The sequence below is a fragment of the Pimephales promelas genome, chromosome 22 (assembly GCF_988280905.1).
Source record: "Pimephales promelas chromosome 22, fPimPro1.hap1.1, whole genome shotgun sequence".
In the NCBI taxonomy this organism is placed as follows: Eukaryota; Metazoa; Chordata; class Actinopteri; order Cypriniformes; family Leuciscidae; genus Pimephales; species Pimephales promelas.
The window spans coordinates 7,120,483-7,136,712 of record NC_142790.1 but is presented as its reverse complement, the minus strand read 5'-3'; the positions used below and the strand labels follow the sequence as shown (position 1 = coordinate 7,136,712).

Genomic DNA, 16,230 nt, shown 5'->3' with positions numbered 1-16,230 from the left:
TTTTGCAGTACATCTATTTATAATAAGTGAGGTCAAATGTAAAATTCTTGTAATAACAAAACATGTAGGATAAAACTTCTTAGTGTGCATATTTATAATGTATATTCATAAAACAATGCTTGTATTTCCTTATCTAATTTCTAATATGTTTTGCAAATACTACTTAAATTTAGCTTGATATTTATTTTAGTGGCTTGAGGATCATTTGTGGTAATGCTGTAATTTTTTCTTACAATAAGTCGTTTTCCTCTGTATACTTTGTCCTACTAAGGTTAAACTGAAACCTCAACCCGCTCATAGCCTTGTAAATTAGCTCAGGTCTCTTGTCTTTCTTTCCCTGGTGGTGCTGGCTCCTGTTTCCTTACTCTCCTCAAGTTGCTTCGACTTTTGTTCTTTAAAAGGTGAAATAAGGAGACAAGCCTTACCATAGAGAAAAATGCATTATCTTGTAATGTTTCAGAGTGCCGAGCACTTTCATGAAGTTGCTCTCTGGATGCAAACCAGGCAGAGATGACATCTGGCCAAAACAGGTATGCAAATGTTGGTTGAATTCACTATTGCACTACATTTAAAACTGCATCACTTTTGTGCACAGTATTTCAGTGCAAAACGCTGCACCTGCGATACAGTTTAGCTAGGTGTTAAAGGGGGGGTTGACTGCTTTTTTTCTTTGCATGATTGTGTTTATGGGGTGCAATATAACATGTATTCGTGGTTTTTCGTTTTTAAAAAGTCTTATTTTTCATAAACTTCACGTTTATTGTCAGCCGCGCTCTCCTCTGTCCTCGAACGAGCGGTTCACTTCCTGATTCTATGAAACCACTCCCTCAGAAACACGTCGTGGGCTCAGATTGGTTAGCTTGGTCCGGTGAGTTGTGATTCGCTAAATTGTCGCTTACATTGTCCGGAAAGTTAACGCCCATTACCTTTACGGCCACGTCATGAGCTGCGGTCCAGATGTAAATATGCGTCGAACTGCAGTATCAGTATGACCCGGAATCAGACCGAGAAAGCCGCGATGAAGCGAGTCAAACAGAACTACACCACACACGGCTCTTAATAAACGTTTCTGAATGATAATTTGCTAAATTTTTTAACTTTATACACGTTTGTTTGACACAATAGTATCTGACTGGCAACAATAGCAACTGACTGGCTACTAATGTTATACTCAAATAGCGGTGGCAAGTTTACGTTCTTGATCAAATCGAAAATAATGTCATAAAACATATATACATGAAAAATACATTTACAACATTAGTACTTATAGAAAATTCATGTTTGTACGCGTTTGTCGTAGACACAAAATAGCATAACTAATAGCCTAGTGGCAATAAAGCTAGCGCTGGCATTTGAAAAAAACTAAAACACAAGGCTAACGTTACGCCTGGAATTATACATGCAAATACATTTAAAATGGTTAAGTCTTAGCCTACTTACAGGTTGTGGCCCAACAACTGTGGTTTTAAAGTCGGAACTGCTTCATGTTTACAGTTTCTCGTTGAATCCCGGTGTTGAACTCGTGGAGATTCTGGAAGCTGTCTTCCGTAAAATGCGCAGCACAGAGAGCTAGATTACGATCGTCATTTTCAGGAACATAATCAAACATAAATTGTATCCATTGTTGACGAAGTACAGCGTCTGTGGGAAGTTCGAAGACATAAGACCTGACAGCTGCGTGAACAACACACTCGACGAGCTGCTGAAAAATGGCCATGCCCTTTTCTGCTTATTCCGGAGGGAGTGGTTGATGCAAATGTGTGGGTTAGTGACGTACCATAACCCAGCTGTAGTCCCAATCCAGTCGTTTTTGTAGGCAATTATACTTCCTGATTTTTAAAAGACGATATCTCTGCTTACATTGAACTTTCAGCGCTGCAACTTTGCAGATACTGTTCATGCACCAACAGCAACATTACACACTATTTAAAATGAAAAAAGTGAAATCGCAGTCAACGCCCCCTTTAAGCGCTAAAATAGTGCTAAAAGAAAAGAATAAAAGAATACATTCTGTTGTGATAGCTGAAGCAAATCATGTAGATGATCATTGCAAGCAAATCCAGATACAATTTTAGCATTTTCACTTTACCTGATTTGCATAAATTCTTTAGTTACCAGATGCTGAATAAACAAACACTGTTATGTTGTCTTGATTGATATTGTGAAGCAGCTTTGATACAATCTGTATTGTGAAAAGCGCTATATAAATATATTTGACTTGACTTGACTTGACATGCTAAACCAGTGCAGGCAGCATGTGCAAATAAAATGGTACCAGCTCTAATTCTAGTGAATTTTCCCTTGTGTGTCTAGTGAAATTTTGCTTTGATTTAGTAATATATCCTTCTGTACCAGTTAATTGGGTAGAAAATTAATGCAAACTACATAGCTTCACTTTTGATTGCTTCAAGGTGAGTCTTGCTGCCAAAAGGTTAGGTTGGGGGTTCTCATCTCTGGTACTCAAGGTCCACTTTCCTGCAAAGTTTAGCTCCAACCCTAATCAAACACAACTGAACAAGCTAAACAAGGTGTTCAGGATTACAAGAAATTCTCCGGTCATGCCATGTGATAATTACCGTATCTCGAGATGACAACGTGACGTTAAATTCAGAACTGTTCACTTCCTCGGACACTGGCTCTGCTATCAACGCCTAAATGAATCTCCAACGGTCAGGTGGTGCAAGTAGGAGCTCTCAGAAATCATAAAGGGCTGGAATAACGAGCTCTACGAGGTCATGAGCGTTTTTTACAAGTTTAAATTGTGGAATTACGACATGGTGTGAACACACGTAAAGATACTGGCAGGTGAGTATGATCAAGGTTGGAGCTAAACTTTGCAAGAATTTGGACCTTGAGGGCAAGAGTTGAGAACAAAGGTGTTCTGGGAGGTTGCCAGAGTGTGGTGGTTGTTATGGTGTTCTGTGTGGTTGCTTGGTGTTTGCTTAATGGCCCACATAAAAAGAGTCCATTATCATTAATGCCTCAAACCCTAAGTATGAGCAGCAATAGTGATGCTTGCCTTCTCAAGGCCATTTAAAAATGCATACGCTAATCCATCTAATAACCTCTAAGTACCTTAGGTAGGGGAGGTCATGTTACTTACTCACACCCAGTGTCTTGTAATTTGTGAATGCTAAGGTGGGCTACTCTTATCTTTTGGTGTCTCTGTGTCATGAGTTTTGTAACATATAGAAGCTCCATTCATTATTAAACATGTCTGGAAGTTCCTCGACTACTATACATTGGGCTGTACATGTGCTCAGTTACATGCAACTTGGCCGTGCAGTTTAGAAGGCTAATCTCTTGGCATAAGTAATGACTGAGAATGTCCTATCATGCTCAAATGACATTTTATTCCAGGTTTGGTTGTTTTTTAAACTTTTTGATGTCATTTATGATGTAAACCTTTTTTTATGGAAATAAATGTTCCAAATAATGTTACAGTTGTAAGTAATCTACATACATATGGCCCTATTTTAACGATCTGAAATGCAAGTATCAAGCGCGAAGCACAAGTAACTTTGTCGGCGGGTCTTGGGCGCAGTTGCTATTTTATCGGCTGGATAAATGACTCTTGAGCCCGGCGCAAGTTTAAAAGGGGTTGGTCTGAAGTAGCTTCATTATTCATAGGTGTGGTTTGGGCGTAATGTGAAATAAACCAATCAGAGCGTCATCCAACATACCCTTTAAGAGCAATTGCGCATGTTGCATGGCGGATTGTTGTTATAATGGCGGACACGCCAGGAACGGTTTATAACCGAGGAGACCGACATTCTTTTCAGGGCCGTGAAAGACAGAGAAGTGACATTGTATGGGGATGGGAGATTTTTTTATTTTTTTTCTGGTTCTTGACGGACAAACTAATTTGTCAGATGTGTTAATATACATGTGTATTGCCACTATTGGGCAAATAGATTGTGTAAGCTAGATTTAGGCCTACATTTTTTTACATCTTATTGGACACCACAATGATTTTCCTCATGTGTTAATATTTTTCCTTGTTATAATGTATGATATGAATCTCCATCTGTGTTGATGAGAGAATCAAAGTGTATGCTCGTTGCGTTGTGCACCCGCTACATAACGTTATGTCCAAGCATGCGTGCTTAAAATAGCATTATGAACAACACACAACGCGGCAAGTACTTTAGACTAGGTTTTTTTTCTGGTCAGTGGTGGAATTGTTTTCTGGAACTGCAAAATAGCAACAGGGAATGTTTGGGCCGAAACATGCCTCCGTTTTGCGCCTACGGACCACCTAGGGAGCGCAAGTTAATTTCTTAGTTTACCAACGTGCGTCTGTGGAGGGAAAAGCCCGCTTTGCGTGGTTACAAAATAGGAATGATACATGCCTCAGTGTACAAAGTCATTTGCGGCAGGTGCAAGATACGGCCAATAACATTTAAAGGTGCAGTGTGTGATTTTTAGCGACATCTAGCGGTTCGGTTGCGAGTTTGCACTAAGGGCTCAGGCCACTGCTCACCCCTCCCATTTGAAGAAGCTACGGTGGCTAAGACGGGACAAACATCTCGTTGTCTGAGACAGCAGGGAATAGCCGGAGTAAGCCAAGAGTGTGTAGCATTGTCACTGTTTCTGAACCTCAGCCCAATATAAACCACTAGGGCTGGGTATTGAGACAAATTTCACAATTCGATTCGATTTCGATTCACAAGCTTGCAATTCGATTCGATTTCGATTACGATTCGATTCGATTCAATATCGATTATTTTGGATATAAGTTACAATAAATGGCAATTTTTCTCAAGGAAATCAAATCTCTTAAATGCTGTAAACTATGGTCTATATATATATATATATAGTCTAGTTGTAGCCTACTAGGCTTCATTAGCCTAATATGAAGGTAATAATTAACTGTTTTGTAGCTATACAAACAATTAAATTACCTTTCTATTTATTTTTATAAATAAGAAGATTATATGAAATATAAACATTTAAATGGTGGCTGTCATAAAAACTTGCCAGATTAATTCTAATATGCATTAAATATTGAAGAACACTAACGAGTGTGGACTAACGAGTTTATGTGGGTTTTCTGAGGTAAATGTGACGATACATGACATTGATTACAAGCTGTTTAATTGACGTCTTTCCACGGTTGAAACGTTGATTGAGTGACTCAATAAGCCATGATACGGATTTCGATAAGTTGTACTCTATCTTTAACACACTTTCAGACGCTCATTCATGTTTATTTCGCGCTGTAACTGGTATTATTAACCCGGAAGAGAGATCAGCGCTGCTGCTTCTCTAGAGCTGCGCCAGAGCGATCTCACGCCACAGCGCCAAAACGGCAAAACTCTATTTATGTTTTTGAGTTTCCAAAGAAAATGGACGTAATTTGAAAATTGAGACTTTGTTTCATATCAATAGTAACAAAGGACAAAGATTATTGCGATTTGTTGGATGCGCGCAGCCGCGATACAATGTCTCATTCATAAAATGAAACAGGATGACTAATCGATTCTTGAGATTTTAGAATCGATATCGGTTTGTAAAAATGAGAATCGATTAATATCGAAAAATCGATATTTATTACCCAGCCCTATAAACCACATCATGGATAAAGTTTACAAAGACATAGTTAGGTGAGGATCAAGGGTCTTAAATATATAACATAATATTATTAATCAGCTGATTGTCTCACAAACGTAACCAGCATATTTCTCTCCACATAGCAAACCCATAATACAATACAGCGAGGGAGAAGAACCACATGAAACTATGCAACTATGTATTATGCATGAGCCCAAATGTGCATGTTCGCATGAGCCCAAAGGTGCGCACGGCAAAAATGACAAGATTGTAACAGTGTCCGCACCTCCGCATTCACTAGACACCATTTACTACACACAAGAGGCTTTTTTTCTCTGATTTTGAAAACTCTTCGCGATTTGACTTAAAATGCTTCCTAGATTGACTTGTCGATCGGCGGGTTGGTGATTCCTGTAACATACTGTTTTACGGTCAATGACAAGAATACTAATCAGTCTCACGAACGTAAGCGCATGTATCCCCACATAGCAAACACATAACACAGCGAGGGAGAACTAAGTTACATGAAACAGTCCAACTACATATTTTACACCATTGACAAGGGAAAAGTCACTACTCACGGTGTTTATGGCTAGCTTCTAGGTTTCTGCGGCTTCTCTTTCACGGTAGTGACGAAACGCGCTCTGTAGCGCTGTGTGTTCGCGTTCGGCTCCGGTAGAAACTTGACATCACAATATGTCGACCTTCATAGAAGGGGGTGCCCGGGGTTATGTAGATATAGGTAATAAAAACTTTACGGTTAATTAAGTAAGTTCTTTATACACCACTGAAAGCATAGTTATGGATGTCATATTGCATTTCTGTTAATAGATACTCAAAATCTTCACCTTTAATTCTAAAGAAAATGGAATATGTGCCTATTTTGCTTAAAAAAAATAATGGGGCATTAATTTGTACTCTTGAAAAAAATGGCAAAAGTACTGGATTATGTAAAAACTAAACATTGCATGAAACAGCTTTCTTTGGTGTACAACCCTTAATAAAAGGATAATGATGCTTCCTGTTTAGTTACTTTCTTTGGGTTAGAGAGGTAGTCCCCCTGGCGTTATATTCTTAGTAGTTCTAACTAGCTTTGGCACCTTTATCAATGAGAATCTAAATGGGGAAAGGCTCATGGCGTAGTCAACTAATTCCTCTTAATCCCAACATAGCTTCTGCTGCTTAGCATTGTTTCTGGTGCCAGGCATGGCTTGCTGAGATTAGCTTTAGCTGTGGTTAACTCCTTCACAAGTGTTCACACGGCACGACTGCCTCAACAGTCAATATGGACTTATTCAACAAAATGTTCATCGACCATTTAAAAAAAGAATGTAAGTGACATGTTGACTTTCGCGGTTTTCATCTTGAATGTAGGTTTAATTGTGGTTGGAGTAGAGAAAGAGCTGGTTGAACTTTCACCCGGTAGGGTCACAAATAGTGTATAATAGTATAATAAGATCAGTGATTACTAACAGTACTTACAGATTGGCAAGTTTGCTTAGCTTTTGTGTAGACATAATGCATTGTTCTTCTTTTAAACTACATTTTCTAAACTATTTCTGCCTAATATTACTGGCATGGTGCCCTAGCATCTTTTGCTACGTGCAGGTAAACTCATGGCAATTATAAGAGAAGTTACAGATCATTTTGTTTTTATTTGTATTTTATTTTATTTGAATGGAATCCGCAAACATGTTTGAATACCATAAAGTTGAAAGCAATACAATGCTTCAAAATATTTAAATCTAAGCTGAGACTGATAATCTGGTTTAATTCTGATCATTTTGTTGTGGCTATAGAAGTAAAAATACTTTAAAATGAATTAGCCATATTGGCTGCAGTAAAAAAGTTAATTTCAAACCCTCACTGTTATAAAACCGAGGTCTTCAACTTTACCCCTGAGGACCGACTGTCCTGCAATATCCTCTAATCAAGCTATTCAATGTGCTGAAGAAGGTTGGAAATAAACTTTGCAAGACAGTGGGTCTCCATGAGCAGGAGTGAAGACCTCTATAATAAACAATTCCTCCCATTTCAAGGTAACTCAGCGGGTAACTTAGTTTAAATGTAGATCTTTCATTAGTTTTTTGTGTGACATAAGATTTGCTCTTGGTTAGTTTTGGGTATTATTTGAATTTTAATGATTATGATTATGCTTATCGATTCTGATTCTTATTGATACCTAATATAGATTACAATAAAGTAAAAAAAAAAAAAGATATCATGCACATTTATTCTAAGTCTTATTGCAAAGCATTTCGTTGTAGCTGATACCTTGAACTTAATTCAATAGGCTATAGAACACTTACATAAGGAACTTTTCCCTATGGTTTAAAAATACCATAGCAAAAACAACTAGCCGAATTAATATACATTTCAAGCATTATTTAAGACAAGTAAACACTCGGGTATTAAAAAAGAACAAACAAAAAAATTGCAATTGCACAAATACATACAACTAAACAAAGATACGAGTGAAATAAACAGTGTTTTAAGATTTTCAGGTATTCAGAGAAACTTAAATCAAATGTAAAATAATACTGCACTTTATTAATAAAATATACACTACCGGTCAAAAGTTTTAGATCGGTAAGATTTTTAATGTTTTTAAAAGAAGTATCTTCTGCTCCCCAAGGCTGCATTTATATGATTAAAAAATACAAAAAAAAAAATATAATATTGCGAAATATTATTTCAATTTAAAACATCTGTTTTCTTTGTGAATATATATAGTAAAGTGTAATTTATTCCTGTGATCAAAGCTGAATTTTATTCATCATTACTCCAGTCTTCAGTGTCACGTGATCCTTCAGAAATCACTCTAATAGGATGATGGATGTTTGATTATTATCAATGTTGAAAACTGTTTTTTACATTTTTATTTCAGGATTCTTTGATGAATAGAAAGTTCAAAAGAACAGCTTTTATATCAAATGGAAAGCTTTTGTAACATTAAACACTACCCTTTAAAAAGTTTGGGGACAGTAAGAATTTTTATTTTTTGGGGGGAAAAATAAGAAATCAATACTTCTATTCATCAAGGATGAGTTACATTGATCAAAAGTTACCGTAAAGACATTTATAATGTTAGAAAAGATTCTATTTTGATTGAATAAATGCTGTTCTTTGAACTTTCTATTCATCAAAGAACAAAAAAAAAATGTGCTCAACTGTTTTCAACATTGAAAGTAATAATGAATGTTTTTTTGAGCATAAAAATCAGCATATTAGAATGATTTCTGAAGGATCATGTGACACTGAAGACTGATGTGTAATCAGCAACATAAATGATGTTGAAAATTCAGTTTTTTTTTCAGAGGAATAAATTACATTTTAATTTATATTAAAATAGAAAACAATCATTTTAAATTGTCATACAATTTCACAATATTACTGTTTTTTTTTTTTTTTTTTGTTGTTTTAAATGCAGCCTTGGTGAGCAGAAGAGACTTCTTATAAAAACATTAAATGATCTAAAACTTTTGACAGGTAGTGCACATTACATATACAGTTACAAAAGATATTCAGTCAAGAACAGAGAGTTAATTTTCTTTTTGTCTTTTGTTGTTTGATCGACGTTATTATAGAGGCGGCAGCAGGAATATTAGGCTGATGTTACTTTAAGAGCTGCATGGATCCAATATACTGTTACACATGTTTTCTTTGTTTAAGCAGAACAAATTACTTTTTGCTTTTTGTGCTGGAATGGTTCAAAGTCACTTTTTCTCTGAGTGCACTTTGGATGTGTGTGCACTGCAGCACAGAAGACAGCATGCGAGTCTTGAAATTTTGGAACCGGTTCTCGATATGCAACCTGGTCAGGGGTTTCCAATCCTGCTCTTAGACCACTTTCCTGCAGAGTTTAGCTCCAACACACCTGCCTGGCAGTCTCTAGTTATTCTGATGTGTTTAATTTGGGATAGAACTAAACTTTGCTGTAAGAATGAAATGGCAAAATATGCATTGAACGGAGGACCTCCGAGTCATATCTAGAGACCAGAATGGAAGTGAGCTCTTGATTTAGGCCAGTGATCAACCACCTAGCAAACACCCAGAAAACCTGCAGCCACTGCATAGCAACACCCTGGAAACCACCCACAATACTCTAGCATAGTGCTTTTTACACACAGGCAAAACGACTAATGCTTTCTTCAGAACATGCATAACTCTGCATAACTGGGTTTCTGTCAAAGTTTTTGCATTTTTCCAAATAAAATGTAATAATTTATTTCACTAAGTCATAGTTTCTGAGGAAGAGAGGCAGTTTTTGTTGAGTTACATTACCTGAACATAATGATGCCTTTGAAGGAACATACTGTAACATCGGGCCCTTTGGTAAATTGGCTTACTGCACCCTCAATTCTTTCAACCTTTGATCAGATCTTCCTACTTTCCTCAGACATTGTTTTTTGAAAATGGATTCACAAATTCTTATATCAAAAAACGAAAACAAAATAACCATGAGTCGTAAATTTAACCAAAACAGTTTAGTCCAAAACAAGTTTTCCATCCTCAATAACAGGCAAAAGCCAACAGCTTTTGCAAAAGTCAGAAATACGTTAAGCCAGACATGATAAAGGGTGTTAAGTAGGACATGTTACTACTCTATATGGATATTTGTTAATTCTGGAGTAACTTTACTGTCAAACAGAAATAGCCTTAGGTTTCCTAAGACTAACTAAGCCCATACATATATGTATTTTTTCATGCAGGGGTTATTTTGCTCATCTTATCTTGCCTGCACAGGTGTCACTGTCTGTGAAGTGTGTTAACCTCTGTAAGTCAAATGGGAAAACAGTGAGTGGGCCGTCTATAACTGCAAAACAACATTTGGCTCAAGACACAATATGTGCTCTTTCTCCTCAGGAGATCGTTCGGGAAGATGTTTCCTCGCTCAGGGAAATCCATCGTCTTTGACAGCTTTCCAGATCCATCTGATACCTGGGAGATCATTGAGACTATTGGTAAAGGGACTTATGGGAAAGTTTATAAAGTCCTTAACAGAGTCAATGGCAGCAAAGCCGCTGTCAAAATATTGGATCCTATCCATGTGAGTAAAACCCTACTAGATCAAACCTGTATGTGGAGTGTTTTTTTTAGGTCATAAAGAGAGAAAGAGTCATATCATAAAGTCACAATTTTTAAACACAGGGAAAACTCATGGTCAGATTTGCACAGAAGGGCAGGGTCATTAAGGGCAGGGTAATTTTGCACCCTTCAGGTTCAATCAGTTCACATTTGTCTGCATCTGTACGGATGCATTTGCACATTTGTTTGTACCTGTGAGTGTGTTTATGCCTTAAGAGAGGCCTGTGGGCAATTCCACTCGCCACTGTCATATAAGAACAGAACATATATATATCCTGCAGATAACGCCAAAAGGCTCTCTGTATCTCTGTCCTGCTCGTTATTTCTCCAGCCAGACACTTTTTCCTTTAGTTATTGGGAAAATAAAAGGACCTCTAACAGCATATGCCCAACCTAATAATGATGAGATGGCTTTTCAGAAGATGTGCAATTTGTGTTAATTTACCTGTGTCCAATTCACCCTTTTAAAGTCCTGAAAGGAAGCTTGGAAATATTTCAATGGACCTTTGGCTGCCAGTATATTTAAAATCACTCATCTAGATGAAATAAATCTTGGCTTAATTTAATAGACTGCAGCTGCCATAGCCATTGTACCTCAGATATTCACAAATATTTATTTGCACTGCTTTCCAACCGCAGGAAATGCTGTAATCATGTGTAGTAATAGAAATAGGGAGCATTTTTGAAGCCAAAAGGCATCACAGAAAAGACCTGTGTACCATATCCATTAAAATTCTACACTCAGAGGTTGTTTTTCCCTCAGGCTCAATCAGTAAACAGTAATTTTCCAATGTTGGTCCAAAAACCTTGAAGGACGCGCAAGCCAACAAATATTATTCCAGTCTATGCCTCATGTGTAGTTCACTGCTGTGGGGCTTTGTTGATGCTGACATTTTATTAGGGCTGGGTAATGAGACAAATTTCACAATTCGATTCGATTTCGATTCACAAGCTTGCAATTCGATTCGATTACGATTCGATTCAAATCAATATCGATTATTTTGGATATCAGTTACAATAAATGGCAATTTTTCTCAAGGGAATCAAATCTCTTAAATGCTGTAAACTATGGTCTATAGTCTAGTTGTAGCCTACTAGGCTTCATTGGCCTAATATGAAGGTAATAATTAACTGTTTTGTAGCTATACAAACACTTAAATTACACTTTTATTTATTTTTATAATAAGAAGATTATATGAAATATAAACATTTAAATGGTGCCTGTCATAAAAACTTGCCAGATTTATTCAAATATGCATTAAACATTGAAGAACACTAACGAGTGTGGACTAACGAGTTTATGTGGGTTTTCTGAGGTAAATATGACGATACATGACATTGATTACAAGCTGTTTACCTGACGTCTTTCCACGGTTGAAACGCTGATTGAGCGAATCAATGTGAAATGATAGGGATTTAGATAAGTTGTACTCTATCTTTTAGCACACTTTCAGATGCTCATTCATGTTTATTTCGCGCTGTAGCTTGTATTATTAAGCCGGAAGAGAGATCAGCGCTGCTGCTTCTCTTGAGCTGCGTCAGAGCGATCTCACGCCACAGCGCCAAAACGGCAAAACGCTATTTATGTTTTTGAATTTCTAATGAAAATGGACGTAATTTGAAAATTGAGACTTTGTTTCATATCAATAGTAACAAAGGACAAAGATTATTGCGATTTGTTGGATGCGCGCAGCCGCGATACAATGTCTCATTCATTCAAATGAAACAGGATGACTAATCGATTCTTGAGATTTAAGAATCGATATCGGTTTGTAAAAATGAGAATCGATTAATATCGAGAAATCAATATTTATTACCCAGCCCTACATTTTATGGCCTTTCTGGCTTTGCTAAATTCAATAGATAAAATTATATATATTTTTTCGATCAGTGCCTCCATTTTTGTTATTTGTGTTGAATAGTTAAAGAAAAGTCTTTGTTTGCTCAAAAAAATGAAAATAGACGTTTGAGCCGTTACTCTGTGTTTCTTTTTATTATGTTCTTAAAGGAAAAGAATGAAATGAAAATTATGTCATTCTGTCAATGGAATTCTGTATCCTTACAATAAATTTGAATTTTGCATTTAGAAACATAGCAACCTATTTAAGAAACATTTACAATGGCTCTCCCTTACTTTAAAACGGCAAATAGTGTCAGTCAATTCAATTCATCTGTTTATTTCAGGATATTGATGAGGAAATTGAAGCTGAATATAACATCCTAAAAGCTCTCTCAGACCATCCCAATGTCGTCAAGTTCTTTGGAATGTTCTACAGGAAGGATGTCAAGAACGGGGACCAGCTTTGGCTAGTGCTTGAGGTAAAGTTCAATTTTATGTCATGCATGTGCGTATCCTTTATTTAAGCTTGTTGTTGTATATCACACACGTGTTAAATTGGGCTTGTGGCATTATCGGAAACACGTTTTTTAATGCCCTAATCAATTATGGTTATTACATTTGCGGCAAGAACACATCCAAACGCTAATGTTTTTGTAAATCATAGCAAAGTTGTGTACTGCATGCTATATCATTATCGCATGATGGATTTATTGCAGTGTGGGCTAATGGGATACATATAGCAGTGAAATCTGTTTATAGAGGATTAGCAAAATATGCTGCTAATAAAAGGTTATTAGTATAAACACCTTTTAGCATACAGAATATTTCTCAAAGCTGTGAAATGGAAGTTTTTAGTGGACATTTAAGATATTGTCATTTTTAAAATCACGTTAGACCCACATGGCCTTTTGTGTTTGACTGCTTGAGAACAGACAAGTTTGAAGGAAATGGGATGAGTGTTGCATAAGAAACTTTAGTCTCAGTAGGTCTGGACAGAGTTTTTGTGGCAGGACAGGTATGGGAGGGTGGAGATGACTACTAATACCAATTCTGTGTTTAGACACGCTGGCTTTAGCTGGAAACAAGTGAGGTCCCTTTATATTGCACTTTACTGTAACTATTGTTTAGTACTTCCCGTTAGTTATGCGTTTCTGCAGTAATTATTCAGAAAAATATGTTCAGACAGCCTATGTACGTTGGATTAAATTTCCAGAAGTTACAAGTGTGAATTTTACATCTGAATCACGCAGTAAGGCCGTGTGTCCACCAAAGCATTTTTAGCCAGCTGAAAACGTTAGACACTCTGCTGAAGACGCCGTGCTTTGGGCGCTTGAGAACGTTCTGGCAGCGCAACGTTTTTTTCCGATGAGAGGTTTCGTTGCTGTGATACAGAATATCCGCGGAGCAGTTTACTTGTAACTGATTTCGCTGATAATTTGTTTCATACTAAAAATGTATTTTTCATCCATTTTGTTTCGGTTAGCTCTGCTGGTTGATGTCGTTGTAGAGAAAGAATGTTGTGACAGTTGGTCGGTGTGGTTTTAGTCCCGCCCTTCCTCCACTGTGATTGGACGGCTGGGTAAAACGTGACAGTGATGAGCGCTGCGTTTTATCCAAAGTTGAACATTTTTCAATGGCGCTCGGCGCTTCAGCATGAAAAAAACGTTCAGCGCCTCGCTACGCTCATGGCATTTAAAAAAAAAAAAACGCGGCACTCCCATTGAAAACAATTGAAAAGAACACCAGGTGCATGGAAAAACGCTTTGGTGGACGGACACACGGCCTAAGTAGAATGTGCCAGTACAGGAACAGAATATTATGCACACCATATTTAATGTGTATTTTTTGTATTCTCGTGTTCAATAGAAGTATAATCAGTTTTACATTTTTAATAGCCGCACAACACCTTATGGTTATGGTTATGCACATAAACAGTTGCTCATTTTTAAAGTTTCTTTTTAGCTTACAAAATTGCAGAAGTGCCATGATGCTTAATACAATATTCTTAACTTTTGAACTGCTTTATTTTTCAAAAATTCTTTAGGCACATTTTAAAAATTGAAGCCTATTGTTGGATTTTCATAAAAGCACCATGGAATAGTTTGTCAAATGGTATACAGCACCATGATATTAGCAAGGTACATTCAAACATAGATAGTGTTGGGAGTACTTGTTTTGGGTTTGGTGGTGTTTCATTGTGTTTTGGTTTGGTTCATTTCTAGTTCTTGTTCCTGTTTCTTTTGTTCTCATTTTCTTGCCAAAATCAGTTTAGTGCTCACTTGGATTGCTGCAGCTTAACCGTGACAGGTGTGGGTTTGACCCGCTTTATATTAAGGCTTAAAGGAAGTCAGAAGAAATAGGACCCCAAAACTTAAATCAGCTTCAACTGTACACATGGTTTTACAGGATTTTGAATAGGCTTAGTACCACATTTTCTAATGAATACTGACTTCAAAAGAAACGTTTTTTTTTAACTAATATTCTTAATGTTATACAATTTCTATGTAAATAATCTTTATAAGTTTATCCTCTTGAAAGTCTCTCTATAATTCACACAATTGGTATCACACATGGTGATTTCATAATAATCATCTTTTTGGAACTTATCGACCAATACAGTAGCTATATGGCCAATATTTGATCATTTTCAAATTTCAACATTAGACAAAAACAGTTTAGTGAAGTTATTCCAAACTATTATGTTTTTATTATTATTATTATTTTTTTTTTCAAATACTTTTCAAGTGAATTTTTAGTCGGCCAAATTATTGTCTTATTTGCTATCATTAAATGACCTAAAGCAGCATTATATTTACCATTCTGTCCAGATATCAGAATATAACTACCCCAAACACATCAACCACTAACTTGTTGTAAGGAGCAATTCATTTGCAGTTCGTTTTCAAAATTGTGATTGAAATGTGCAGGTTTAGAAGGAATTTTCTTAGTGAGAAATGTTGCCCTTCCCTGATTTGTGCTTTCTATCTGAAACATTTATAAATGCTCTAGTTCCATAAAACCATTAACCTGTGCTGAGCAGAACATTTCCAGCACTGTGTGCCCCTGAATATCTTCTCCACTTATCTGTGTTTTCTGATGATCACAGTGCAAATAGACCTTTTTGAGACCTTTTGTTGACTATAGAGAGCTTCAGAAATCAGTTAGTTTAAATCATTTTTTTAAGCATCAATAGTTACCTTGGAGAAACAGATAGTAAGCAGGCTTTTTTCCTGTGTTTGCACAGCTGAATTTACTCTTGGTCAGTGTTTAATATATTAGACCTGCCTGGAGAGAGTAACTCATATTTATTTGGTTTCAAACTTTACCTCAGTCTCAGTGTGGGTATGAGGAGATTTATGTCCTCTCCAAATACCCACACTTGCAGTCTTTAAACACTTATCTATGACATGACCTATTTCCTGTATTTGGCCAAAGTGTACAAGAAGACGTGAAGACTGCAACTGTATATAGAACTTTTGATTAGCTGATGGCACACTTAAATTCTTGCAAAAATAAAAATAAAAAAATTGCATTTTAAAATAAACTTCTAAATGTCTGTTTAGTTGTTGATATGTTACTAACAGAAGACAGAGTTTTAAAATTGTGGTGCTTCTAATTAAGTGATAAAAAGCAGTTTCAAATGTTGTACAAAATACACATACCCTACATATCTTTACACCAATAAAAGGTGCAACACTTTGTTTGACTACCAAATTATATGTAATATGTAAATTTCTATTAAATTTAAT

General features: G+C 36.4%; 1 protein-coding gene across 3 annotated transcripts in view; it reads left to right on the top strand.

The window, feature by feature from the left end:
* myo3a (myosin IIIA) overlaps positions 1-16,230 on the top strand; it is a 148,626-nt gene that overhangs the window by 27,465 nt on the left and 104,931 nt on the right. For 2 of the 3 annotated variants that reach the window (XM_089125473.1, XM_089125471.1), the window contains exons 3-4: positions 10,420-10,603; positions 12,826-12,960. In XM_089125473.1, the coding sequence (XP_088981599.1) occupies positions 10,420-10,603; positions 12,826-12,960 (319 nt within the window). Of the gene's footprint in view, positions 1-460; positions 531-10,419; positions 10,604-12,825; positions 12,961-16,230 lie in introns of all 3 variants that reach the window. The other variant, XM_089125472.1, reaches the window with a different exon arrangement.